The sequence below is a fragment of the Acomys russatus genome, chromosome 28 (assembly GCF_903995435.1).
Source record: "Acomys russatus chromosome 28, mAcoRus1.1, whole genome shotgun sequence".
Taxonomy (NCBI): Eukaryota; Metazoa; Chordata; class Mammalia; order Rodentia; family Muridae; genus Acomys; species Acomys russatus.
This window is the reverse complement of record NC_067164.1, coordinates 36,117,790-36,143,486: the sequence shown is the minus strand read 5'-3', so window position 1 is coordinate 36,143,486 and position 25,697 is coordinate 36,117,790. Positions and strand designations below refer to the sequence as shown.

Here is a 25,697-nt window from a genome sequence, read left to right as displayed (position 1 = left end):
ACACATCTGAGGAAAAACAAGGACCATCAAGAGGAAATGTCCCAAGAGAAAGAGTAAACTGCCCAGGTGGTCTCCCCACCTCCAGCTTGTCTCTGCTGCCCTCCACACACATACACGGCAAATGGTCTTTATGTGGTTCCAATTCCATTAAAAATTAAAGCTGGCTTTGGCATTGGGGCGTGGCTCTCTTCTCCAACACATGCTTGCTTGTTAAAGGGAAATCCAAAATCTCAGTTTCCTATCAGAGGAGCCGCCTGATATGGGACAGAGGAAAACCAAAAGTAAGGGACATTTCTATTGCCACTGATCTCACAATCCTTGGTATTCATTTGACTCTCTAAGACTTCTCCTAAGGTGTAATCATTATGCAAAATCTATAAGATTGTTATGAACATACAAACTCTCTGTCATGATCCTGCTTCTACAGAGTATTAACTAATCCTAGAAATAGCTTCATCTCATTTCCTGTATGTGTTTTCAGGTTTGAGTCTGAAGCAAGTAGCTAGGAACAAAGTTTGTGTGTCCCTCGGAGGCACTTAATAGATTGTGGTTCTCAAAATCTTTGAAAGATCTGCTGACTATGAATGGCATTTAGAACGTTTCGATGTTCTGCCGTTCCTAACAGTAACCTTCTAGGTCTCCAAGAAGATGACGGGGCCCTGTGATGAGGAACCCAGCTGGGTTGGGATAAAGCTACCGCTGGGCAAAACTGCGCCCTGCTTCTGCTGCCTGGTTCTGCACAAACAATGGGCACCTTTGGGTTGACTGCTTTGCTTCACCTAGACAGGATTGCCACTAAGCTGACAAACACCACCCCAAGTTCAGCTTCAGACTTCAAACTGCTCAGGACATTCAAATTGCTGACTTCGCAGGAGACTGACACAAACATTTTACAGAACTTTGAACTCAAAAATACTTAATCCTAAGACTGCAAAATACGACCAGGATGAACATTGCAGAATGCTTGGCAGAAACACCTTCATTACTGTGAACAGTTTTACTGTGTTAGAGTGAAAAATACATACTTTTTATTTTTAAAACATGGGGGCATAAAAAATAGGAAAAAGGGTAGATTACTGAATCTACTCTAAAACCGTACAGCTGCTACAAACTAAAAATCTTACACTGATATACATCTTTCTATATTAATACAAAATTAAGGTTCTATTTTGGCACTGTTCCAATGTATTTCTTAAAAAGGCAATGTGGTGTCCTAGGGTTTACAGAGCCCTAGCAGGCTTTGGGGAAGTCCAGTAGATAATGGCATCCACAAGAGAGGTGGGCAGTAGCTCATGGGGAGGTAGAACAGCTTGGCATCCCAGCCTGCTGAGTACCGGGTGCGAGGGTGACAGGCAGTCAGCGCATGCTCCATGCAGTCCGTCACCAAAGAGAGGTCCACCTTGCACTTCTGTGCCACCAACTTAAGCATGTTCAGACCTGTGCAGAACGAGAAATGACTCAGGTGTGCTGTCCCCATCCACCACTCCTGCTCTGACACCAACATAGAGGAAAAATTCGCTAGGATCCATGGGCCCCACATCAGGAGGCATGGCCCAGCCTAGCCAGTTCCTCAGAAGGAACACAAGCCAGCATCCAAAGCGCACCATGCTCACTCAGCTCCCTGTAGCTCAGCTCAGGAAGGTGCTGGTCAAACAGCCTCCACCACTGACCTCACGTACAGCTTCATGAGTTTGCGAGGTCAGAGGGCACAGAGTAGCACGCTCTAAGAGCCAAGAATGCCTTTGCTGACCACATACCCAAACCACCCCAAGGACACGGGTCTAAAGACCCTGTCTTTGAAGAGAAAGAGGTAGACACCAGGGCTCGAATGGGGACAAGGAGAATGTGGATTCAGGACTAGCTTGCGTTGGTCCTCACAGCTCACTTACGGGATGCTAGGAACTTCTCGCCATACAACTCTTTGACTTCTGAGCTGGCCTGGTCCCAGATATCCTTGGCATTTGCCAACAGCATGTCACTCCTGGTCATACCAGTCTTGAAGAAGCCAGGCTCTATAATAGCCACCTTCACTCCAAAGTAGGAGAGCTCCCTCCTGCAAGACAGACAGATGGTACAGACATTAGAGGTCTGTCCCTGAGAAGCCTCCCTGTGGGTGTACTGTAACTTGCCACCATGAGCCTGTGGTGAGGAAAGGTCACAGCCGTGGATCCGGGTAATGCAGCAGACGGTGATGAAACCGGTGATGAAGGCTCTGCGCTCTTGGGTGTCACACACAGGATTTGTCGTGTGTAGGTCACTGACCTAAAACTAGACATTCTGCTTCATGGTACCATGGAAGACCTTCCTCCATGCAGTGCAGAAGCACATGACCCCCATGGCTGCACCACTCACCTGCACCTCACCCCTAAGTCTCCATCCATCCCACATCTGTTGCAAGAAGCTCTCAGGACATCTCCCACTGTTTGTTCCTGCAGGTGTCTTCAGAAAGCAACCTCCTGCATGCAGCGCCCTCCCACCCCCAGCCTCCCTGGTCCCTGCAGACAGTGAGTGATACTCTTGGGTTCTCCACATGCTCTGCCCACACTTGACCACCCTCCTTCTGTATGTGGCCTGCCTTTTCACCAAGGAGCATCTCCCTGCACATTCATGTTCTGGGCTCCAGTTTACCATGTTCCATGTTTACTCTGATGCAGTCTAATCCTACTACGAGGCCCTGACAAACCTGATGGCTACCACAGTCCACACAGCTGACTGGGCCATGACCACTTCAAGGGAAGACCACTGTTCTTCTCTGTCTCCTCGTTCTGTTTCACAGTGTCCATCATCTTAATGTCACTTTTTAAACCCATGATGAGGTCTTAAGGAAGGCAATTAAATAAAAACCGAACCAAACAGTCCCTCAGGGACCCACATCCCTGTCCAATACTGAGGGAGTCTGAGAAGGCCTCCACACCATACTTCGAGATGCAATAGCCACCACCAGCGAGAGACACTCGGCCCATGACACTGGCAACATTGACCACACGGCCCCTCGCCTTCCTCACTAAGGGCAGCATGTTCAGAGTCACATCAATCAAGCCCAGCAGGTTCACATCCAGCACCTTTACAAAGTCCTGTTTGTTCAGCCACTCACTGGGACTTGAGGAACCAGTGATGCCAGCATTGTTGACCAGACCCCACAGACCTAGGGACAGTGGGAAGAAAAGAGAGTGACACAACACAGGATTACTTGTGGGTGAACCGCATGTTCCACAAGGTAAGACCACTGAGCCCTGTGTTTACTGGAGACTAGGATGCCATGAATAACAGCGTGCTGTCAGCAGAGCTGGGAACCATCCCAGAAGCTGAAGCTGCTGCCTCACAGCAGGGATATCTTAGTCCTCTGAGGCTTCATGGCCCAGCTCCCCTGCCTGGGAAGCAACAAGCAGCCCCTTCTTATTGCTAAGTTTAAGAAGGGATGCTGAAGACATGGTGCACCTCTGCTAACCTGGACAGCATGGAGCTATGCTTGCGTTGTACAGATCCAGGCCATCCTTGCAGACATTTGATTCTTTAATTTGCTGTGGTGGTTTGAACAGGAATGGCCCCCAAAGGCCCATATACTTAATGCTTGGTCTCTACTTGAGAGGGACTAGGGGGTGTGGCCTTGGAGGAAGGGAGTCACTGGGGTGGGCTTTCCCAGCCTCAGCCTCCTCCTGCTTCCTGTGCCCCCAGACATAGGGTCCTCAGCTCGTTCTCTCGCACAAGGTCTGCTGGCAGCCCCCCACAGTTCCCACCGCCGTGATAGTGGACTAAGTCTCTGAATATAAGCAAGCCGCAAGTAAATGCTTTCCTTTGTAGGAGTTATTGTGGTCGTGACATCTCTTCATGGAAATAGAATTCTGACGAAGACTCTTGTATCTTTGGATTGCTCTGAGCCATTCACTCTCTGCTGCCTTTGTCTCTCAAATGGCCAAGAAAGATGGTGATAAGGAAGGATTAGGGAGAGAAGGGAACAGGGGGAAATGCAAAGGAAAAAGAAGAAAAGATGAAATGAATCTCTGGGTCAAATACAGTTGAGAAACCAACAAATGAAACCTTGAGATTTTTGGAAAGCAGTGATATGGTTTTGGCCTTGAGGAAGTGGCCTAGAAATCAATATTGATCAATTCTCAACACTGATTAATATCAATATTATAAAAATATTATAAAATATAATAAAAATCATATAAAAACTGGGCAACCCTCCTCAGATGTTTACAAAATCCAATGCTCTGGCTGGTTTTTTGTCAACATGGCTCAAGCTAAAGGCATCAGAAGGGAAGGAGCCTCAGTTCATGAGATGCCTCAATGACATACAGCTGGAACGCATTTTCTCAATTAGTAATCAGTGTGGGAGGGTCCAGCACATTGAGATTGGTGCTACCCTGGGCTGCTGGTCCTGGTTATATAGGAAAGCAGGCTGAGAACCCAGGTGAAGTAAGCCAGTAGGCAGCATCACACCATGGCCTCTGCATCAGCTCCTAACCCAGGTTCCGGCCCTGACTTCCTTTAATGATGAACAGTGACGTGGAAGTGGGAGCTGAATAAACCCCTTTCTGCCAACTTGCTCTTTGGCCATGTGGTGGTCATTGCAGCAGTAAAACCCAAACTAGCACAAGTTGGGACCAGTGTAGTGGGGTACTAATGGGACAGACCTGACCACGTTTTAAAGAGGATGTGTAAGGACTTTGCAACTCTGAGCTAGAAACCCCATTGAGTGCTGAGACCCCAGTGGGAAGCTCTTTAGGAGCTTAGAAGAAACCAGAGCAGTACAGAAGATGGAAACCTGGCTTGTGAAGCTCAGAGGAAAACGTACAGACTCTATCAGCGACATTTGCTGTTTTGAATTGATTCTCTCATTCTGCTCAGCTGGATCTCAAGACTCAGCCTGGATTAGCAAGAGACCAGGACCACGGAGTGAACGCTTAGAGTTACTGGGACACCTGGAGCTAAGACATTAGCAGAGACTAAGAAGAGACCAGCATCACTGAGGCGGAAATCTGGGAAGTGTTCCCTGAGAGCACAGAGAAACTGTGTTCCTGAGGTAAACAAGGCTGTAACTCCTGTTGACCGTCAGACTTGGTCATGAGTTAGAGTCACCCAGGTGGTGCTGGTTTTGAAGGCATGAAGGGGTCATGGAGAGCAACTGATGCTTGGCACTGATGATGCCTCTTCAGTGGCAGTTGAAAGCCCAGAACTGAAGGGGTCACGCAAAGAACTTGAGGCTTGGTGCTTTGAAGAGGTTATTTTGTGAAAGTGCATGCCAGTTCCAGCAGCAGTTTTAAAGATGCCAGGTCCATGGGATGACCATCAGGAACAGAAGGAGCAGTGGAGTGGGGCCATCCAAGGACAAAAAACAGAAAAACAAAAACAAAAAACAACAACAACAACAACCAAAAAAAAAAAAAAAAAAAAAGAACAAGCTGTGTGCTGGAGAGGACAGAGCTGCAGAAGTGACCCAAGCCACCAATGGAAACTGTCAGTGCCAAGCATGAGCCACATTTTCTTGAGTCCTTGGCCATGCAGCCCCACTCCCAACCACCATCTCGGGCTACTACCAAGGCTACGAGATGCTCTACACAACCTAATGGTAAGGCCCTATTGTTGAAGACAACACTTTCTTATGTCATGGACCTAGGAGATGTAGAGCTGCTGCCCAGATACAGTCTTCATCCCCACTTAGTAGTGTTTAAGGTGCAGATGATGCTCTGTGCACTGCCAGCGGACAAAGGTCATCTTCAGTTTCACCCAGCCACAAGCCCTGTGACCCACACGGTGACCTGCCATTAAGGTACACTGGTGCGATTGAGGTACCAATGTCATGGGAGTAACTAAACACTTTTCATTTGATTCAAGGCCCACTCTATGAGACAGCACCCACACCTGACAATGCTATAGTGGCCACGGCCCCAAGGCTAGATAGGTCGAGAACCTAGGGGAAAACCTAATCATCTTATTCTGCTAAGAGATTGTGCATTAAAAGGACTCTAGCTGCACATTGCTAACTACACTAACGCACCAGAGCCCTCGTCACCCCCCTCAGTCCAACGTCCTCTTGCAAGAGATAAGACTGAACACAGAGACACACAACCGGACAACGTGCAGAGTAAGAAGGTTAGAGCATTCAGTCCCAATGGGGAATTCATCATCGCACCCCTCCCTCAAGCTCAGAGGACTGTGAAGATGAGGAAGTGGGGAGATCTTAAGAGGCAGAGGCCATGGGTGACTCCAGAGAAACTGTCTTCAGACACAACAGGGCTGAGGCACATAGGAACTCACAGAGACTAGGCCAGCACTCAGGAGGCCTGAACAGGATCAAGTGACCCAGCTCTGACAAGGGGAAGGGGACATGAGGTCTAACTTCTAAGCCAGAAGCTATTGCTAATGATTCTGCCAGCAAAGGGAGCAACAGTCTCCTGCACTGTGCTGTCAATGGAGCCTCACTACCAAGAGGACTTAGCAAACACACATGAACTCCATGTACTTGGGAATAGGGCAATTTCATGTTGTTTTGTTCTGGAATTTTTTTTTATCTTATTGGTTTTCTGTTCATTTGTGTTGATTTTCATATTGTTTTGTTTTGGGTTTTTTTTGGGGGGGGGGTTGTTGTTGTTTGTTTGTTTTTTTGAGACAGGATTTCTCTGTGTAGCCTTGGCTGGCCTGGACTCACTTTGTAGACCAAGCTGGCCTCGAACTCACAGAAATCTGCCTGCCTCTGCCTCCCAAGTGCTGGGAGTAAAGGCATGTGCCACCACCACCCAGCTTGTTTTATTTTTAAGAGAGAGAGAGAACATGAAATTGCATGGGTAGGGACATGGGGGCATCTTGGAGGAGTGGGGGAAAGAGAAAACATGATCAAAGTGCATTGCATGAAAACAATGTAATAAAGACATAGAAAACAAGACATTTTATTTTTAGGATCCCAAACTACACATGCTTGCAGACTCTGCATTGAGTAGGTGCTTCATGAGACAGTGCTTATGACAATCCGTAAAAGAACTAGTTGGCCACGGTGGCAGATGGCTGCAATGCCAACACCAAGGAGAGTGAGGAAGAGGTTTGTCGGACCAGGACCACCTCAATATCAAGAAAACACAACTAAACAGACACAAAGAGACCAAACAATATCCAACATCAAGGCACACTAAAATTGGTGGGTCTTGGTTAGGGGTCAAGTCATTTTAGTTCATTGAATAGTGTTCTTAGAATAAATGTTTTTTAAGTGGTAAAATTGCTCACCTTTAAAGTGAAAAGAGTGCACGTATATTAACCCATACACGTCAAAGTGTTACTAGATTTATCCACTGGATAGTAACATGTATTAATTTTGGTGAGACATGTTTAGGGTTTAGAAATATATCATGTTTTCAATTTATATTTATATAAAGTTATGTTTTATACTAACATACATAGTGGGGAGAGAAAAGGAGAAATACAGAAGGAAATAGGCTGTGTGTGTGTGTGTGTGTGTGTGTGTGTGTGTAAGAGAGACCCCTTGCGACCTTTGACTTTCCTAAGGCATTCCATGACTTTGTGACATTGCACTTAAGTGGGAATGACATTGGCTCTCCCTAAGGAGAAGCCCAAGGTGGAGGTAAGAACTGGTTCTAGTACTGAGAAAGCAGACACACATGACCAGCCAGCACCACACAGAGCCCACGGCCCCAGGACTCTCCTTCCTTCTCACTGCCTCCAACCTGGCACTCAGCAGACAACAGCCCAGGCTTTCTGCATACAAAGACCAAGAAGGCAGAGAAGAACCTGGACAGGAAATCTTCACAAGTCTTCCGCTGACCAGGAATAGGGAGCGTGAAGAACTGATGTGCCACAGAGCTGGGGAATCTGAAGTAACTTCAATCCACCCCAGAGGAGACTCCAACCAGGAGTCTTCTCAGAACCACACAGGTGTTCCTTTCACACACAGACAGAACACCAGCCGCCCACACAGGAATCTCAACTATACCTCTGTTCCCAACACGCTCCTTCACTCACAAGTGGCTGCAAAATTCTTTGGCTCTTTCCCTTGATTGCATCACTGGTCTTGAGTGAGTATCATAGGAGAATTAGTGGAATGAAAAATTGGACTATGAACCCTAGTGGCAGGAGCTCCCACCCTCAACCCTCCTACCTTCTTCTTAGGATCCCCTCCCTCACACTGTACCTATATCTCCCCAACTGTGCACATAGGTGTAGGGTTTACAGAGCCCTGGCAGGCTTTGGAGCAGTCCAGTAGACTACGGCATCCACAAGAGAGGTGGGCAGGTAGCTCATGGGGAGGTAGAAGAGCTTGGCGTCCCAGCCTGCTGAGTACCGGGTGCGAGGGTGACAGGCCGTCAGCGCATGCTCCATGCAGTCCGTCACCACAGACAGGTCCTCTTGGCTGATATGCTCCAATATATTTAGCCATTTCAGATCTATGCAGAACGAGAAATGACTCAGGTGTGCTGTCCCCATCCACCACTCCTTCTCTGACACCAACATAGAGGAAATGTTCTCCAGGATCCATGGGCCCCACATCAGGAGGCATGGCCCAGCCTAACCTTCCCAGGATCCTCAGGAAGAACCACAACCTTGCTTCAAGGAAGAACCCTGCACAAGAAGCCTCCTGCGTTTCTATTGAGAGAAAATTTTGGTCTCCCCAACATTAGGGGAAAAACCCAAAGCTTATGGAAAATGACTGCTTTCCCATCTCTGGCTTCACTTTGATTTCATGGTCATGCAATAAACCCGTTAGTAGTCAGGACTTCTTTGTGTGGCAAGATGCCCACCTGCTACCAAGGACACAGGGATAAACATGCTTATTTTGAGAAGAAACACCGGGGAGTGGTTGGTGGGAACAGTTACAGTAGGCTGAAAATTCTAGATTCAAGCTTGTTCTGCTCCCCTATACCCACTCACAGGATATCAAAAACTTCTCGCCATAGGCCTCTTTGACTTCAGAGCTGGTCTGGTCCCAAGTCATCCTGGCATTTAACGATAGCCTCTCACTATTGGTCACACCAGTCTTGAAGGCTCCAGGCTCTATAATAGCCACCTTCACCCCAAAACAGGAGAGCTCCCTCCTGCAAGACAGACAGATGTCAAGGACTTCAGAGGTCTTTCCCTGAGAAGACACCCTGAGGATGTACAGTAACTTGCCAAGATGAACCTGTGGTGAGGAAAGGTCACAAGCTGTGGATACAGGGGTGTCCAGCAGACAGTGATGAAACTCGTGATGAGGGCGTCACCTCTGCACTTTTGAATATCACACAGGTATTTGGCTCATGCACATCACTGACCTAAACCTGGACTCCAGGTAGGACCCCTCAATATTCTCCAGGTGCAAAAGGTCCCCAACCTTGCCCTGGTCACCTCCTCCTCACTCTTGGGCCCCCTCCCCCCACCACCCTGGATGCTGCAGGTGTCTTCCTAGAGCCTCTCTGTCTTCTGTCTTAGTGACTCAGATAGAAGTCACCCCATACTCTGCAGCCAACAGGTTCCCTGGCCCAAAATGGCTCCGCTGACTCAACCTTTTCTATTTGCCTTGCCAAGATCATAAAGCACTTTCTTGTCCGTGGCCTTCAGGCCCACAAGCCTGCCTATGCTCACCTACTCATCCTCCTTCTATGGCATCTGATTTATCCTCTTGTCAAGTGGGAACCAGCAGCACATTCATCGGCTGATGCTCCCACAGAGCCTGAGGTGCACAGATCCCCCACCCCACCCCCCCCCCACCCCAAGAGGCTGCTAGGTTCCTGTTTGGACCTAAAATCTGGCAACTACTCTGTCACTGCTGACTCATTCAGCGACAGTCACTCCACAGGATGGCCACATTGCCCCCAGCCCCTAACCCCTCCCCAGTTTCAATTTTCGCCGTTGCCAGAGATTTGAGGTCAGGGTGAGAACCTTGTGATTCTAGAATGAGTTGACTGTGGGCTCTTGTGAGTGTAGAAAGCATGTGTTAACTGAATGAGATCCTCATCCCACCTCAAGGGCATCCTTAATTGAACTAAAGGTTAAGGGTCTGAACTCTGCCAAGGTTACCTTAGGTCCAATTCTACCTGAAAAAAAATTAAAATCTCCCCACTGTGCACCCTCCTCCAGAGCAGAGCACTAGCAACTGAACTTGCCAGGCATGTGTGCATCTTTAGTCTGGACACATGTCTTGAATCCCATCACTCAGGAGATGGATCTGTTTGAGTTTGAGACAAATCTGATCTACAGAGTGAATTCCTGGCCAGCCAAGGTTACATAGAAAGACCATGTCTCAAAACGAACAAACAAAAAGATGAGTTGAATTCATGTCTCAGTCCTGCCCTCCAGCCATAGACATGGAGAGTTGTTTCCCAGTGAATGATCACCTTCCTCCAAGGAGAAGGTGATGAGAGAGTCCAAAAACCAGAGACTGCCCTTAAAGAGCATGATTAAATCAAAACCTGCCAGACATAACTTCAAGGACCCGCATCCCTGTCCAATACCTGAGGGAGTCTGAGAAGGCCTCCACACCATACTTCGAGATGCAGTAGCCACCACCAAAAGTAGACACTCGGCCCATGACACTGGCAACGTTGACCACACGGCCCCTCGCCTTTCTCACTAAGGGCAGCATGTTCAGAGTCACATCGATCAAGCCCAGCAGGTTCACATCCAGCACCTTTACAAAGTCCTGTTTGTTCAGCCACTCACTGGGAGTTGAGGAACCGGCAATGCCAGCATTGTTGACCAGACCCCACAGACCTGGGAACAGTGGGAAGAAAAGAGAGTGACACAACACAGGATTACTTGTGGGTGAAACGCATGTTCCACAAGGTAAGACCACTGAGCCCTGTGTTTACTGGAGACTAGGATGCCATGAATAACAACGTGCTGTCAGCAGAGCTGGGAACCATCCCAGAGGCTGAAGCTGCTGCCTCACAGCAGGGATACCTCAGTCCTCTGAGGCTTCATGGCCCAGCTCCCTGCCTGGGAAGCAAAAAGCAGCCCCTTCTCATTGCTAAGTTTAAGAAGGGATGGTGAAGACACGGTGCGCCTCTGCTAACCTGGACAGCATGGAGCTATGTTTGCGTGTTGTACAGATCCAGGCCATCCTTGCAGACATTTTATTTTTCCCAGTTCTATTTTCAGATTTCTTTGAACACTTTACACGCTGCTGCCTTTGCCTTTCAAGTGACAAAGAGCGATAGGAGAACAGCTCAGTCAGCATAGGACTTTTCTTCCAAGCAGGAAGACCTGAGTTTGAGCCCATAGTCAACATACATAGCTGAGAATGGCAGTGTGCTCATAAGCCCACAGCCAGGGAGGTCCAGACAGGAGCATACTAGTCCAATAGCCTAGATAAATCTGTGAACCCCAGGAGGGAAATCGGTTCTAAAAACCTAGCAAACAAACACAAACACGGTAGACTGCACCACACTTGAGGACATCTCCTGGCCTGTACACCTTGACACATCCCAAATCAGTATTGAGCAACTTTCCTGACGTGCTTACAAAATACAAAGCTAGCCTGAGGGAGCAGGCAATGCTGTGGTTCAGCTCCACCTGCTGCCCCAGAAAACAGAGCCCTTCCTCTTCCCACTTACACACAGAACACTGTCACGCGCGGTCTCTTTAGTCACTAAACTATAGATCGTCAGACAACCCAAAAACAGGTCTAACCACACTACAGGGTCAGCTAGGGGCTAGGTGATTAACCGGGGCTTGTGGATTTTGTAGAAATGGCCCAAAAGCCATGTGCTTCCTCAGTCCAAAACCATCCCTCACCCTTCTAGAGATATGAGCTGTTCAACCAAGGTATTTTGCTTTTAGGATCCCGACACGTGCTCACTAAAACTGACCATAAGAAGAGAGCTTATGGTCCTAAATGTAGGAGACAAGATGGGGTGGTGGCGGTACATACCTGCAGTCCCCACACAAAGGGGCTGAAGTAGAAAGATCATGAGTTCAAGGCCAGCTCAGCATCAAGATCCTGTCTCCTGCAGGGTAACAGCCACGCCCCTTTAATCCCAGCAGGCAGAGGCAGATAGACCTCAGAGTTCGAGGACAGCTTGGTCTACAGAGTGAGTCCAGGACAGCCAGGACATCACAGAGAAACCCTGTGTCCCAAAAAAAAAAAAAAAAAAAAAAAAAAAAAAAAAAAAAAAGCCAAAACAAACACGCATTCATCAAAGAATTGCAGCTTATGATCCCATAGGATGGTTAACTTAGTGGGGCTCTGTCAAAAGGTAGGTTCTTCTAGTTCATTAAATATTATCATCCAAAGAAATGTTGTTGAGGAAAAATTCCTCCCCTTTTTTAAGAGAAAAGGATGCTTTCATTTTAACCCATGCAAGTCAAATTGTTACTAGCTTTATTCACTAGGTGGTAAACTAAAGGTTAATTGTTGTGGTTTTACATGCTTTAGTATTTTGAACAATGGCCATGTTTTTAAGTTATTCTTAGATTTCTTTTAAGCCAAGGTGCTTCTTTTGCCCCATAATGATTAACATGACCAGCTTAATGAAAGAAGAGCAACCCGTCTTCTAGTATTTAGTTCCCCGAGTCAGTCCTGAGGCTTGCCGTGCCCTGCTCTACACACAGGAACAATCATATCTCCCTTCACAGAGGATTGCAGGTGACAAGTTAGAGCAAGTACGGCGCTGACACAGGAGATCCACCCCAGGATGGCTCCAGATGACCCAGCACACACAGGCCAGGGCCAAGTCCCATTCTCAGCTCCAGAAAGGTACCCTAACCTCAACCATAACCCCTAACCCTAACCCTAACCACAACCATAAGCCCCCAACCCTGTCACTTAGCATGTAGCAATCTAGGTTTTCTGCGTAGCCAAGATGACAGGGCATGGACAGAACCGTGAGAGGGTGAACCCTCATCAGAGCGCCTTCTTACCAGAGTACTTGGGAGACAGAGTGCTTGGGAGGGCTGGAGAGAGAAAGTGCTCAGGGCATGTGCTGGAGAGCCAGGAGGCTGCTGTTACCTCAAGCCCCGCAAACACTTGAGGGATCCTGCCAGGGAGTAGGCGGGTGGGGTTTTGGGAGGGGGAGGGGAGCCCCCTTCAAACAGACAAAGCAGCACACACACAAGAATGTCAGTGGTACCTCTGTTCCCAACACGCTCCTTCACCCACTGGGTGGCTGCCACAATACTCTCTGTCTTGGTGACATCAAGCACCACTGTCTCCAGCCGGTCTGACGTCTTGCTCCTCAGCTGCTCGGCTCCCGTTTCCGTCAGACATGCAGCCAGCACCCTCATGCCTCTCCTGTCCAGCTGTCTGGCCAGCAGGTTCCCAAAGCCCGAGTCACAGCCCGTGATGAAGACATACTTGTCTTCGAGATGGCTTACCACCTGCCTCTCACGGTACCAACGCAGAAGGTGATAAAGGCCCACAAAGGCCACCAGGTAGAGCCACATGGCTTGCTGAAGACAAGCACAGTCACTTTCAGGACAAAATGAACTTGCCCTGTTTTCAGATGGAAGAAATAGAAACACAAAAGACTGTGGTAGGCAGGTAGCTAGCCTACAGGCTTCTGGCAAGGATGCCTATTGCTCCCTCTGATCTTGTTTCTCTAGAACATTCTTCTTCTTCTTCTTTTTAAATTCTGATCCACTTATCTGCTCTCCCAACTGATTTTCTGTGCTGATACATAAATTTCCCTGGGCACCTCCTACTCAAAACCACCTCCTTAATTGGTCCATTCCTTTCTGCCTTCCTGCACACCTGGGATCTATCTATGCCAAATGACTCATGGCCCACATCAGTCAAGGTCCAGGCTCTGATTTGATGTGTGCGGCCTGGCAATGTCTGAGCACAGGTAGAATTTTATTGCTACTTGGACTATAGACAAATTTACAGTGGAATTCCTATTTGAGCCCAGGTTTCCTCATTGACTACAGCACTTAGCAAACCCACTGTCATTCCTTGCACCACCAGCCAAGCAATGGAGGCACATGCCTTTAATCCAGCACTTGGGAGGCAGAGGTAGGTGGATCTCTGTGCATTCAAGCCCAGCCTGGTCTACAGAGCGGGTTCCAGGACAGCCAGGGCTATTACACAGAGACAAACTGTTTAAAAAAAAAAAAAAAAAAATCCTTGTAGGACCACAGGAAAGGCCAGAGGGGAGAGCAAGAAGATATCAGCTGCCTTCCTGTCTGCAATGGGGGAGTGGAGTCTGACCTCAAAGATAAACTGTCCTAGTTTGCCTGATGCTGTGGGGAACATCATGAGCAAAGCAACTTGTGGAGGAAAGGATTTGCTTGATTGACAGTTTCCTTCCAGCATGGAGGGACCCGAAGCAGAGGCCGTGGAGGACTGCCTCTCTATAGCGTGCACAGGCTGCTTTCTTATACCGCCTAGCAGAACCTGCTCAGGAGCAGCACCACCTGCAGTGAGCTCTGCATATCAATTATTAGCCAAGAAAATGCCCTACGGACAATTTGATGGTAGCTTTTTCTCAAGTGTGGTTCCTCACCCCAAATAGCTCGAGCTTGTATCAAGTCGGCAAAGAACTAAACAGGACATAAATCAAACAGGAAAGGAAAGAAATGGGGTCTAGGGGGGCCCCCCCTGAAAGAAACTCTCAGAACTACTGCCGGGGAAGATCAGATCAGAAAGGCACTAGTAAGCTCTTCCCCTGTTGGGTGGGTTTAGCTTGACATGACTGAGCCATTTGAGCTGTAAGAACCGTGATTCTTTCAGATCAACATGAGCCAGTTTCTCCTGCATGGTTTTCCAGAAAAATGTACACCAACAACCTGTTCAGGCAGTGTGTCAAGTTTGGCCACCGTTTCATGCACCAGGGACGTACGTGCCTGACGCCGGTTCTGGTTTCAAGTCTCTCTCTCTGCTAGGAGGAAATCACTTTGTACCAACCGGTATGTATGTCCCTCTTTCTGACACAAATGCTGATGGGATCCAATTGTTTTTGTTGTCTTAAGGAGAAAGGGTTTGCTTAAGCTTAGAATTTGAGGATACAGGGGTCCTTACTGACAGCAAAAGCATGTCGTGGCTGGATGTAACACTTTGTAGGAAGCAGAGAGAACTGGGTGCTGAGATATACCTGTCCTTTCAAACTCCACCTACAGGGTGGTGCTGCCCACCACACAAACACACCCAGAGGCTTCTCTCCTCGATGACTCTAAGCCCTGTCATGCTAACGACCAAGTTTAACTGTCACAATCTCTCCCACAAAATTCACTCTTATGGTTTGAATCTGAAGTGTCTTTGCCCAGGCTCTTGTTTTAAATGCGGATTCCTCAGCCGTCTGTCCGTGCTAGCTGAGGAAGCGGAGACTGGCAGGAGAAAGGTGGTCACTAGGTATGGTGGGCCTTTGTAGGTTACTACCCCGCACCCCACCCCTACCCCCACCCCACACGCACCCGCACCCCCACCCCACACCCACGCCACCCCCACCCCTACCCCCACCCCATCCCCACACCCACACCCACCCCACACCCACCCCCATCCCCACACCCACCCCACACCCACCCCATCCCCACTCCCACCCCCACCCCTACCCCCACCCCACCCCCATCCCCACACCCACCCCCACCTGCACCCTCACCCGCACTCTCACCCCCACCCCACACCCACCCCATCCCCACACTCACCCCCACCCCTAACCCACCCCATCCCCACACCCACACCCACTCTCGATTCTGGTCCTCTTCCCTCTGCTTCATGCTATTTGAAGAGAACAGGTGCTCTACCGTGGCTTCCTCACACCAGTGACTAAGAGCCTCTGAAACTGTGAGCCAAGATAAACGCTTCCCTTCCCAAGGTGCTTCTGCTGGGTACTTTGGCCACATGCTCACAGAAGTAGCCAATACACACTTAGAGTGCTCCTCCTCTTACCCGCCTTTCTTTCTTAGAGTTCATAGAACCTAGAGGCAGGGCCTCAGGCACTAAGCCTTGGTAGTCGTCACTGTCCTCTTCCCTCCTGTTCTGGGGCCTTTCTTGCACGCGGGTGCACACACACACAGGCACACAGGCACACACACAGGCACACACACAGACACACACACTCACACACACACACACAGAGGCACACACACAGACACACACAGAGGCACACACAGACACACACAGAGGCACACACACACACAGAGGCACACACACACACACACACACACAGAAGCACACACACACACAGGCACACACACACACAGACACACACACAGGCACACACACATACAGGCACACACACACACAGACACACAGACAGGCACACACTGACACACACACACAGGCACACACACAGACACACACAGAGGCACACATGCAGACACACACAGAGAAACACACACTGACACACACACACACACACACACACACCCCTAAATTCCGCAGACACTCTAAAAGCAGAAAGTCTCCGTTGAACAAGGACCTGAACTTCAGCCAGGCAACAAGAGTCCACCGAGTCACACCCACTGGAAAGGTGGTGTGTGCATCATGGCAGGACACACAGGAAGGCACATCTTCTCTGGAGACCTGAGGCAAGACCAGAGTCTGGACCCTATAGGACTGTCAATGGAGAGTTCTGGGGTAGGGTACAGGATGCCACACCCCACAGGAGACATAATGAAGAGGGACCGAGGAGCTAAAGGAATGGGCAAAGACAGAAGCCAAGCTGCCGTGACTCTGACTGGGTCCTCAGCTGTCCCCGTTTATCCAGCGTTCTGTCCTTTAATTTAGGGAAGATAAAGATTTAGATGAGGGGGAAGATAGACCAGTGTCTGGGGCTGAGAGATGGCTCAGAAGTTAAGAGCACTTGCTGCTCTTTCAGAGGACCCAAATTCAGTTGTCAGCACCTACACTGAGTGGCTCACAACCATATGTAATACCTTCTTCTAGCCTGTTTAGACACACACACACACACACACACACACACACACACACACACACACACATACACATAAAGAAAACTACATCTTTTTTTTTTTTTCCTCCTAAGACAAGAAACCAGTGTCTGGGGTGTCTGGGAGGAGTCCTGCCTCTCTACTGATTGTCTCTAGCACTTCAGTCTTGACAGAGGTGTTAGCTTGGAACCTGCCGTCCCTGTGATGTCCACTCTGTCCACTGTAAGGGTGTACCTCCCCCAATGCCCAGGCACTCTTCATATTCCAGAGCCGATTAAGGTCTGGGATACACATGATTACCCATATCAGTTTCTAGCCCCACATCTACAGTGAGTGTACTTCTTCCTGCCAGGAGTCAAAGACCTAGAACTCAGGTAGATACGGTAGGTAGCACAGGTCTATAATTCTGGCACTCGGCAGGCAGAGGCAGGATGATTGCATGTTCAAGACCAGCCTAGGCTACATGAGGGAGGCCTCATTTCAGTAGCGCCAAGGCAGCAAAGCCGGGGAGTGAGGCCTTTTTCTCATGGCACCCACACACTATGGCTGGACTGGGCTCCAGCCTCTGCTCAGATCTACTACCTCCTTGGGGAAACTGGTCTGAGAAGAGGTGAGGGTCTGAGGGGCCTTGGAGGCCTGGCTGCTTTAGACGTCTTTATCCACTTGCCTTTCTTTCCACTAGGGATTTGCAGTCCCGGGTGGAACCTTGCATAGTATCCAGTCTGTGTCTATCAGAAAGACCTCACAATCCAGTTCCCGAGACTCCAAGAGGGGCGCACACCTCGGCAGCATTACCTTGGAGCTAAACCAGGGTCACAGGATGGCATGCTGAGTGCAGTAACCGCTAGAGCTTTGATGAACTGGAAGACCCCCACACCCAGGACGAGATCTCATGACCATTTTCTGTGTTTTAAGCCCCTGACTTTCCACTTCCACCTGTTTCAAGCCTTGCCCGACAATATGAGCATCCTGAGAGCCTCCATTTTCTTCATCTTTATACTGAAGAAGACTCTGGGTGACTTCATCCAGCGGCAGACAAAAACTGAAGGCCCAGGAAGCACTGGACAAACCAGAGGAAACTCTGTTAGCAGGAACCCTAAAGCTCTGGCATCCCCAGGACAGCTGGGGGAGGGATGGGAAAGGAAGGCGGATGCAAAGGCAGAGTGAAGCATGCTGGGAGGTTTCTGGGTGGTATCCTGTCAGGGAGGGGAAGCTGGGATCAGGCACCTTTTGTGTCTCTTATCAGCCTTCCCTTTCCTTTCCCTGGAGTTGCACTTTTCTCTTCCTCCCCACCTTCCCTCCCCCTCCCCCTCACTCTGCTCAAGGCCACAGAGAAAATAAGTAAACAGCTGTCCTTCACCTTGTGGGAGGGCATGGAAGGTATGCAAAAGCGAGATTCATCTCCCGTTTCTTGGGCCCCTTTCCACAGGTGTGGTGGAGGAGATTCCCAGGATTTCCAGGGCTGTCACCTCCAGAATTACCCACCCAACTCTGTCTTTTCATCTCTGCTGGTGTCCGTGGACAGCCATTTTTAACATCTGGATGTCTTGGACCCCTTTGAGAATCTAAAGAGAGTCCTCATAAAAATGTACGCAGGCTGTGTGTGCTTTGTGTGTGTGTGCGGGGGGGGTGGGGGGGGTGGGTCCATGTCTGAGGGCACTGTGCTGGTTAACAACCCACGCAGGCTTACTGAACTACTAAGCATCCTGACCTGGGCCTCTGTGTGTGCTGTACCCTCCATGATAATATTCATCTCAAAAATTAAAGAGATTTTCATGAGATAATGCCCTTTACAGCTGGGTCCGAAAAAGAATGGTGACTATGCAGTTAATGTTAGCTGCTACTGTCGAGGACATCTCTTCTGTGGTGACTCGTTGTGGTCTTTGGGGTTGTTCTACATGAGAAATGTAACCCCAACCACTTCCAGAAGGGGAAATTGTTATTGATCCAACTTAGAGAAAAATGGCTGGTGAGTGCCAAGACCAGAGAGGGTGGCTTCCTCCGGGCTCATGGGGGCTTGCATTCTACTGGCTACAGTACCTCTGTGGGGGGAGCATCATTATCCTACCAAGCAAACAAAAGCAGAAGCTCTGAAAACTTGAGTTGCCCAACAGCGGATGTTTACCCAGTGGGATACGTGAAATCGGGTCTGATCCCCAAGTTGGCATTATAGCCATGTTGTCTCCTGAAAAGCAGAATAGGTTTGAGGCCAAAGAGCCAAGGAAAGGGAGGAACGCAACATTCTTTGGGGAGCCCGAGGGCCAAGTAGCTTTAAAACTACACTCAGCTAACATCTGGGTGGCATAAGCATTGCCAAACCCCTCAGCCTCCATCTCTCCACTATCCACCTGCCCCACCCACACAGGCAAGTCATGGAGGATCCCGGGATAGCTTGTCTCAGCCTTTCTGCAGGGCCAAGGCCAACCCTAAGGAGCTGGCAGCCTTTATCTATCCTTCTCAATACCCCTTCCCTTCAACCGTCCTTCCTCTGTAATGGTGATTATACTGACTTTTGGAGAAGGAAAAAAAAAAACATCTGCGGTTTGGCAAGAAGGGAGAAAGTAAATTTCCAGGAATTGTTTCAAGGTGGCTGCTTCTGCTGCTGAAGGCAAAATGCATGCCTCAGGCTGGCAAGAAGCCTAGACACACGCACACACATACGCACACACACATGAAGGGGGGGGGGGATCTACCCTGAAAGCTGCAGAATTCTCACTCCTTTCTTCCTAAAAGAGTGGCTATCCCCCTGAGAGTCTGTCTGAAGACACCACCAGGACTCGCTGCAAATGCAGAGAGTAAAAAGAAAAGAGGGACCAGCTCTCAGAGGGGCAAGGCTGCTGAGGGGCTCATGTCTTCTAGGGCCCAGAATGGCCAAGGTATGTGCTGTGTAGTCCTGTAGAAGGATCAGAGAGAAAGGACCTTCTTTGGAAGGAAATGTGGTCCAGCAGAGGCTCTGCCTGTGTAGCTTGGAGGTATAGAGGGGGCAGTGAAGATTCTCACGAAGTCCTCATGGGGGTGGGGGCGGGGGTGGGGGTGATCCTAATACAAGAGAAAGTGACGCTGTGTAAGAGATGCAGAACTGTTTGAAAAAGCAAACCACAGCTCACACTCTCACGCCTTATGATAGATTTCTTTATTTACAAATAGGAAGACTTAGGGAAACAGCCAAATTATGGCTGGCCATAGTGGTATAGTGCCAGGACTAGGGAAACAGAGAATCAAAAGTTCAAGGCCAACCTGTGCTACTTACTGAATTCCAGACCAACCTAAGCTACAAGGAGACTCTACCTCAAACAAGAAGGAAAAGGGTGGCAGAGGAAGGGCAGGGTAGCCTGTGGGTAAGGAAGACATGATAGAGGACAGCAGAGGCAGGAAGATTCCAGTGGCTTACTGGTCATCTGAGAGAAGACCTTCAGGTCCAGTGAACAGCACTGTCCAAAGAGTGAGGTGAGGCTGAGGAGATGGCTTGTCATTTAAGAGCCCTTCTAGGGGACCTGGGGTGGGCCGGAAGCATCCGCGTGGAGTGGCTCACAACCCATCTAACTGTAGCTCCAGGGGACCCAACACCCTCTTCTGGCCTTCAAGGACACTCACAAACATGTGGCACATATATGCAGAGACGCCCAGATACCTACACGGAAAATAAAATCATTTCAAGTATGCGAGTAAATAAAATGAAGAGCAATAAAGAAAAACAGTTGACACTGACCTCTGGTCTCTGCAGACACATACACACACACACACACACACACACACACACACACACACACACACACACAAACACAAACGTGCACAAAGTTTTAAGGATTTAAAAATGACCAAGAACCCTTGAAGGGACGAGGGAGGCGGGATTTACCACAACAAAAGACTACTTAGCAGGCTTTTAAAATTCCCTTTGTCTCATGGATAAATACAGTGTGAGTGGTATGCGCACATAACCGGACCTTATACATCTAGGAAAGGAAACAGCTAAGTGTTGTCACATGTTACAGTGTGAAGGAGCCCTGGAAACACAGGGCCAAAAAAGGAAAAGGAAGAGGAAAGAAAGAAAGAAAGAAAAGAGGGAGAGAGAGAGAGAGAGAAAAGATCGTCTTTTTTCTTGTTGTTCTTTTGTTTTCGAGACAGGGTTTCTCTGTATGGCTTTGGCTGTCCTAGACTCGCTTTGTAGACCAGGTTGACCTCGAACTCACAGTGGTCCACCTGCCTCTGCTTCCCGAGTGCTGCCCTCAGCTCTATAAAGGTCATTTCCTCTTTAAAAAAAAAAAAAAAAAAAAAATCAGTGGTCAGTGTAGACACCTGTGGTAACTGAACTGATAAACCCATCCTGAAAACCAGCCATGTTTACCACAGTAAACAGGCAAAGGGGAGCTGATGGCCATGCATAAGTCCCTTCCTGAGTGAGGAGTGCCAGAATGTGAGCAAAGCATCCACAAAGGTGCTCCTGCCAGCCACGGTGGTCTCATCACTGCCAGCTGGACCTGGCGATTGCCATGGGACAGGGACGATGCAGGAGAGAAAAGGTTAGAGTCTGGAGAGGTTCCACAAAGTTTGGCCAGCCACTCAAAAACAATGACAACGACAAACAGGATGGTGGTCTCCAGGGAAACACCATGGCCTAAAGCAACTTGGAAAGGGAAAGGTTTATTCGGCTGGAACCCAAACAGAGCAGGAACCTGGAGGCAGGAGCTGATGCACAGGTCAATGGAGGGCGCTGCTTACTGGTTTGCTCCCCATGGCTTGCTCAGCCAGCTTTCTTACAGAACCCGGGACCACCTGCCCAGGGATAGTACCACTACCACCCACAGTGGGCTGGGCCCTCCCCCTCAGTCACTAATTAAGAAAATGCCCTACAGGCTTGCTCACGGCCTAATCTTAGGCATTTTCTCAATTGAGATTTCTCCGCTTTCAGATAACTCTAGCCTGTGTCTAGATGACTTAAACTAGCCAGCATACCATGTACTGAATGCCATTCACTTGTGTGGTTTTAAATGGTTAATTTGGGGGCTGGAGAGACGTTGAGCAGCTAAGAGCACTTGCTGCTCTTTTAGAGGACCTGAGTCTGGTGCCCAGTACTCACACAGAGCCTGTAACTCTGGCTCCAACACTATCTTCAGGTCTCTGTTAGACACCTGCACACACACGGCAGGCACACACACACAAACAGATATCTCAGAAATTGCTAATCCTGTTATGAGAATTTCAGTTCCATAAACATATTTTAGTGCCTTGCAGCCAGCACACCCTTAGCTGTACGTCCTACAAAAAAAACAAATAAACAAATAAACAAACAAACAAAAAACAGATTCGGGTCCAGATGGCTTGCCATGTATGGTGTGCCTGGTGTAAGACAGCTGACCTCTGGACCCCAAAGAAGTTCCTCGGAATGGCAGACCTCAGATTACAAAGGTGTAAGAGGTAATGAAGGTGGATGTAATAACTACTACAGGTTTCACAAGTGAAAGGCTGGGTGCTTTTGTCTGTGTCCCCCAGTTCTGCTAGGAGAGGTAGAAGCATACACTTCTGTATTCATGTAAGGAGTTTGCCATGGGGGCTGGAGAGATGGGACTGTTAAGAGCATTTGTTGCTCTTGCAGAGGCCCCGGGCTTGGTTCCCAACACCCCGCATAGCAGCTCACAACCATCCATAACTCTAATTCCAGGGGAACCGATCTCTTCTGACCTCTTCAGTCACCAGGCACACATGTGGTGCATATAACATGTAATGACAATGCAGACAAAATAAACTCCTACACATAAAATAAATCTTTTTTTTTTCTTCTTTATTAAAAAAAAAAAAAAAAAAAAAAAAGAAATTTCCATAAGGTCTTCTTTCGTTTTGTTTTGCTTTTTGCCTTGAGGTGTCACACACCATCCCTTCTGCTAGATACTGCCATTTTCAGAAGTGATAAGAACTTAGGTCAGTTAATAACTCTGAGCCTCAATGCTTGCAGTTTGACCACCCCCACCCCCACCCCCTGACACATACACACTCTTGTCAGTCTTTCTGGGATGTCCGTCCCCTCGGACTGGATTGGGAGAACACAGGAAAAACCCCAGCCCTCTCCCACAGAGCCTCAGCCTGCGACAACTACTTCCCGCTGGCAAGCAGAGCCGCCTGAAGCCAGCAGCAGAGCCAGCTCCAGGACAGCGAGCAAGCAAACGCTGCCTCTGCAGCCGCCAGGCAGCTAACAGCCTCATCCACAGGCTCTCACAGGCAGGTGCTCCCGGGAGAAATCCAGGTGAGCGCTGTCCTCTCTCAGGGAAGATGGCTGGCAGGGACTGGAGACAATGGCTTTCCCATAGGATGCAAAGATTTTTGCTAGGGGCAACTCAGAGGCATCAGGGGTAGGTGGGTGTCCATCTGTCTGTGTGTCTGTATCCCATACCTATGTCCAAATAGCAAGGCAGACCAGCAGCCCCTAACGAAACTGCACTAAGTTAAGTCTAAGACAGAAGTAGAAGTCAGAGACCACTGGGGCTGGTGGCAAGCTGAGAAGAAACCTTGTTGGGTACAAACAACACTGATGTTCCTACAAAAATGTCTGCTTTTGAGTCAAACTTAAGCAGCCATAGTTTGAGTTCTAAACATACTTTTCTCATCTCATAAGCCCCGGGAATCCCCCTAGAGCCCTGTGACATTTAGTTGGGGGAGACAGAGGCTGCCTTGCTGTGGGGAATAGGAGGGGAGACGCTCTCCCTCTTTTCGTTTTCCAACCCAACCCCACCTCACCCTGCTTCTTTCCAGCAGGCGGTTAGCTGGTCCTCATGTCAGCCAAACCCAGCCCCAGGCCTGGCCCCACTTTGGCACCCAGCAATGACTTCGAGGACATCCACAACTGGACAGAACTGCTCCAACTCTTCAACCACACCTTCTCTGACTGCCACATGGAACTCAATGAGAATACCAAACAAGTGGTCCTCTTCATCCTCTACCTGGCCATCTTTGTGGTAGGGCTAGTGGAGAACATGCTGGTGATTTGTGTCAACTGGCGCCGCTCGGGCCGGGCAGGGATGCTGAACCTGTACGTCCTCAACATGGCCATTGCCGACTTGGGCGTCATCCTGTCTCTGCCTGTGTGGATGCTGGAAGTCATGCTCGAGTACACCTGGCTCTGGGGCAGCTTCTCCTGCCGCTTCACTCATTACTTCTACCTTGCCAACATGTACAGCAGCATCTTCTTCCTCACATGCCTCAGCATTGACCGCTATGTCACCCTCACCAGTGCCTCTCCCTCGTGGCAGCGCCACCAGCACCGAATACGGAGGGCCGTGTGCGCAGGCGTCTGGGTCTTCTCGGCCGTTGTCCCACTGCCTGAGGTGGTGCATATTCAGCTAATAGACGGCTCTGAGCCCATGTGCCTCTTCCTAGCACCTTTTGAAACGTACAGCACCTGGGCCCTGGCAGTGTCCCTATCTGCCACCATCCTGGGCTTCCTACTGCCCTTTCCTCTTATCGCGGTTTTCAACATCCTATCAGCCTGCCGGCTTCGTAGGCAAGGACAGCCGGAGAGCAGGCGCCACTGCCTGTTGATGTGGGCTTACATAGCGGTCTTTGTTGTCTGCTGGTTGCCCTACCATGTGACTATGCTGCTGCTCACTCTGCACACGACCCACATCTTCCTCCACTGCCAGCTGGTAAACCTTCTGTACTTCTTCTACGAAATCATTGACTGCTTCGCCTTGCTGCACTGCATCGCCAACCCCATCCTTTACAACTTTCTCAGCCCAAGCTTCCGGGGCCGGCTGCTGAGCATCGTGATCCGTTACCTTCCCAAGGAGCGAGCCAGGGCAGCAGGAGGACAAGCCTCCTCCTCCTCCTCCACCCAGCACTCCATCATCATTACTAAAGAGGACAACCTGGCTGCTGCAGCAGATCCCCGTCCTCGCTCCATCAGGAGCACTCAGGCACCCTCTCCCGACACCTCACCTACACTCTGCAATTCCCCAGCCAGCTAAGGTAGAGTCCAGGCTCTTGCAGAAATGACAAAGTCCAGAGGGACAAGCAAGAGATGTGGGGGAGGGGAAAGAGTTAATTTTTAAGTCTATCAAAACGTTGCTGAGGAGAGAGGGAGAAGGGTTGGGAAGGAGAGAGAACGGGTTCTTCCTTGGTAGTATACTGTTTGTTTGGGGCCTCAAGGCTAAGGGAGCCACACAGGTGGGGGGAGGGCGGAGGTGAAATAAATAGTAGAGGCAGCCCAGCAGGGCTGGGAACTATGTGTTTCCAGCTGGGTTTTAGGAAGGCCAGGAGGCTGAGGGACGTTCTGCGGAGGGAACTAGACGCCCTTGTTTCATAAATCACTCCGGCCGGAAAGAGTGAGCCCCACAGGAACCTTGCAGAATTTTCCTTTTGTGTTTGCTTGTTGATCTTCCAGCTCGCTAGGCAAGTTGTGGGGACAAGAGGCCAGAGGCCAAGGGCCCGGGAGGCTTCTGCGGGACATTCCCCAGCTGTGCATCATCACTAAGCTGAGTGTGAGGATGAGTGTGTGAGGCACCCTGCAGCTGGCCCAGCAGGAAGGTTCCTCCACCCAGTCATCCAGGAAATGTGGCCCCGTTTCCGTGTGGCATCCTCCTCTCCCCCACCTGTCCTGTCTGCCTACCCACAAGCTGAGGCTTCCTCACTGGCCACCTCCCAGCTTTGAACCTAGGACACTATTTCCTAGGGAGACACAGGGATCCCACCCCCACCTTCTCTCTCCAGATCATGGCAAAGCATCAGGGGAAAATTCATTCTGAGAACACTCTGAGAGCCCCACTGCAGGGAGCCGGAAGGCCAAAGGTTGATTTCCCTATCTCCAGAACTCCACAGTGAGTTCTCTCTAGCCAAGTCTTTTCACAGTTCCCTGCCCAGCAATTCACCTGCTAAACCGGTAGGTGAGAAAAGCTGTC

At 49.5% G+C, this 25,697-nt stretch overlaps 2 protein-coding genes across 3 annotated transcripts in view; one reads left to right on the top strand and one right to left on the bottom strand.

Moving 5' to 3' along the window:
• LOC127210575 (retinol dehydrogenase 16-like) overlaps positions 1-13,552 on the bottom strand; it is a 35,092-nt gene extending 21,540 nt beyond the window's left edge. The window contains exons 1-4 of one of the 2 annotated variants that reach the window (XM_051170238.1): positions 13,056-13,548; positions 10,440-10,698; positions 8,881-9,044; positions 8,150-8,396 (exon numbers count right to left, since the gene is read on the bottom strand). In XM_051170238.1, the coding sequence (XP_051026195.1) occupies positions 8,179-8,396; positions 8,881-9,044; positions 10,440-10,698; positions 13,056-13,368 (954 nt within the window). In that variant the 5' untranslated portion in view covers positions 13,369-13,548 and the 3' untranslated portion in view covers positions 8,150-8,178. Of the gene's footprint in view, positions 1-8,149; positions 8,397-8,880; positions 9,045-10,439; positions 10,699-13,055 lie in introns of those variants that run through there. The other variant, XM_051170237.1, reaches the window with a different exon arrangement.
• A 9,255-nt stretch (positions 13,553-22,807) lies between these two features.
• On the top strand, positions 22,808-24,953 carry Gpr182 (G protein-coupled receptor 182). The gene is made up of 2 exons (XM_051170720.1): positions 22,808-23,050; positions 23,560-24,953. The coding sequence occupies exon 2, from the start codon at positions 23,577-23,579 to the stop codon at positions 24,765-24,767; it is 1,191 nt and encodes a 396-aa protein (XP_051026677.1). The 5' UTR covers positions 22,808-23,050; positions 23,560-23,576; the 3' UTR covers positions 24,768-24,953.
• The last annotated feature ends 744 nt before the right edge of the window (positions 24,954-25,697 follow it).

Bases quoted from the DNA above. Each gene is read 5' to 3' on its own strand.
- Gpr182 (XM_051170720.1), top strand. From the start codon at position 23,577: ATGTCAGCCAAACCCAGCCCCAGGCCTGGCCCCACTTTGGCACCCAGC.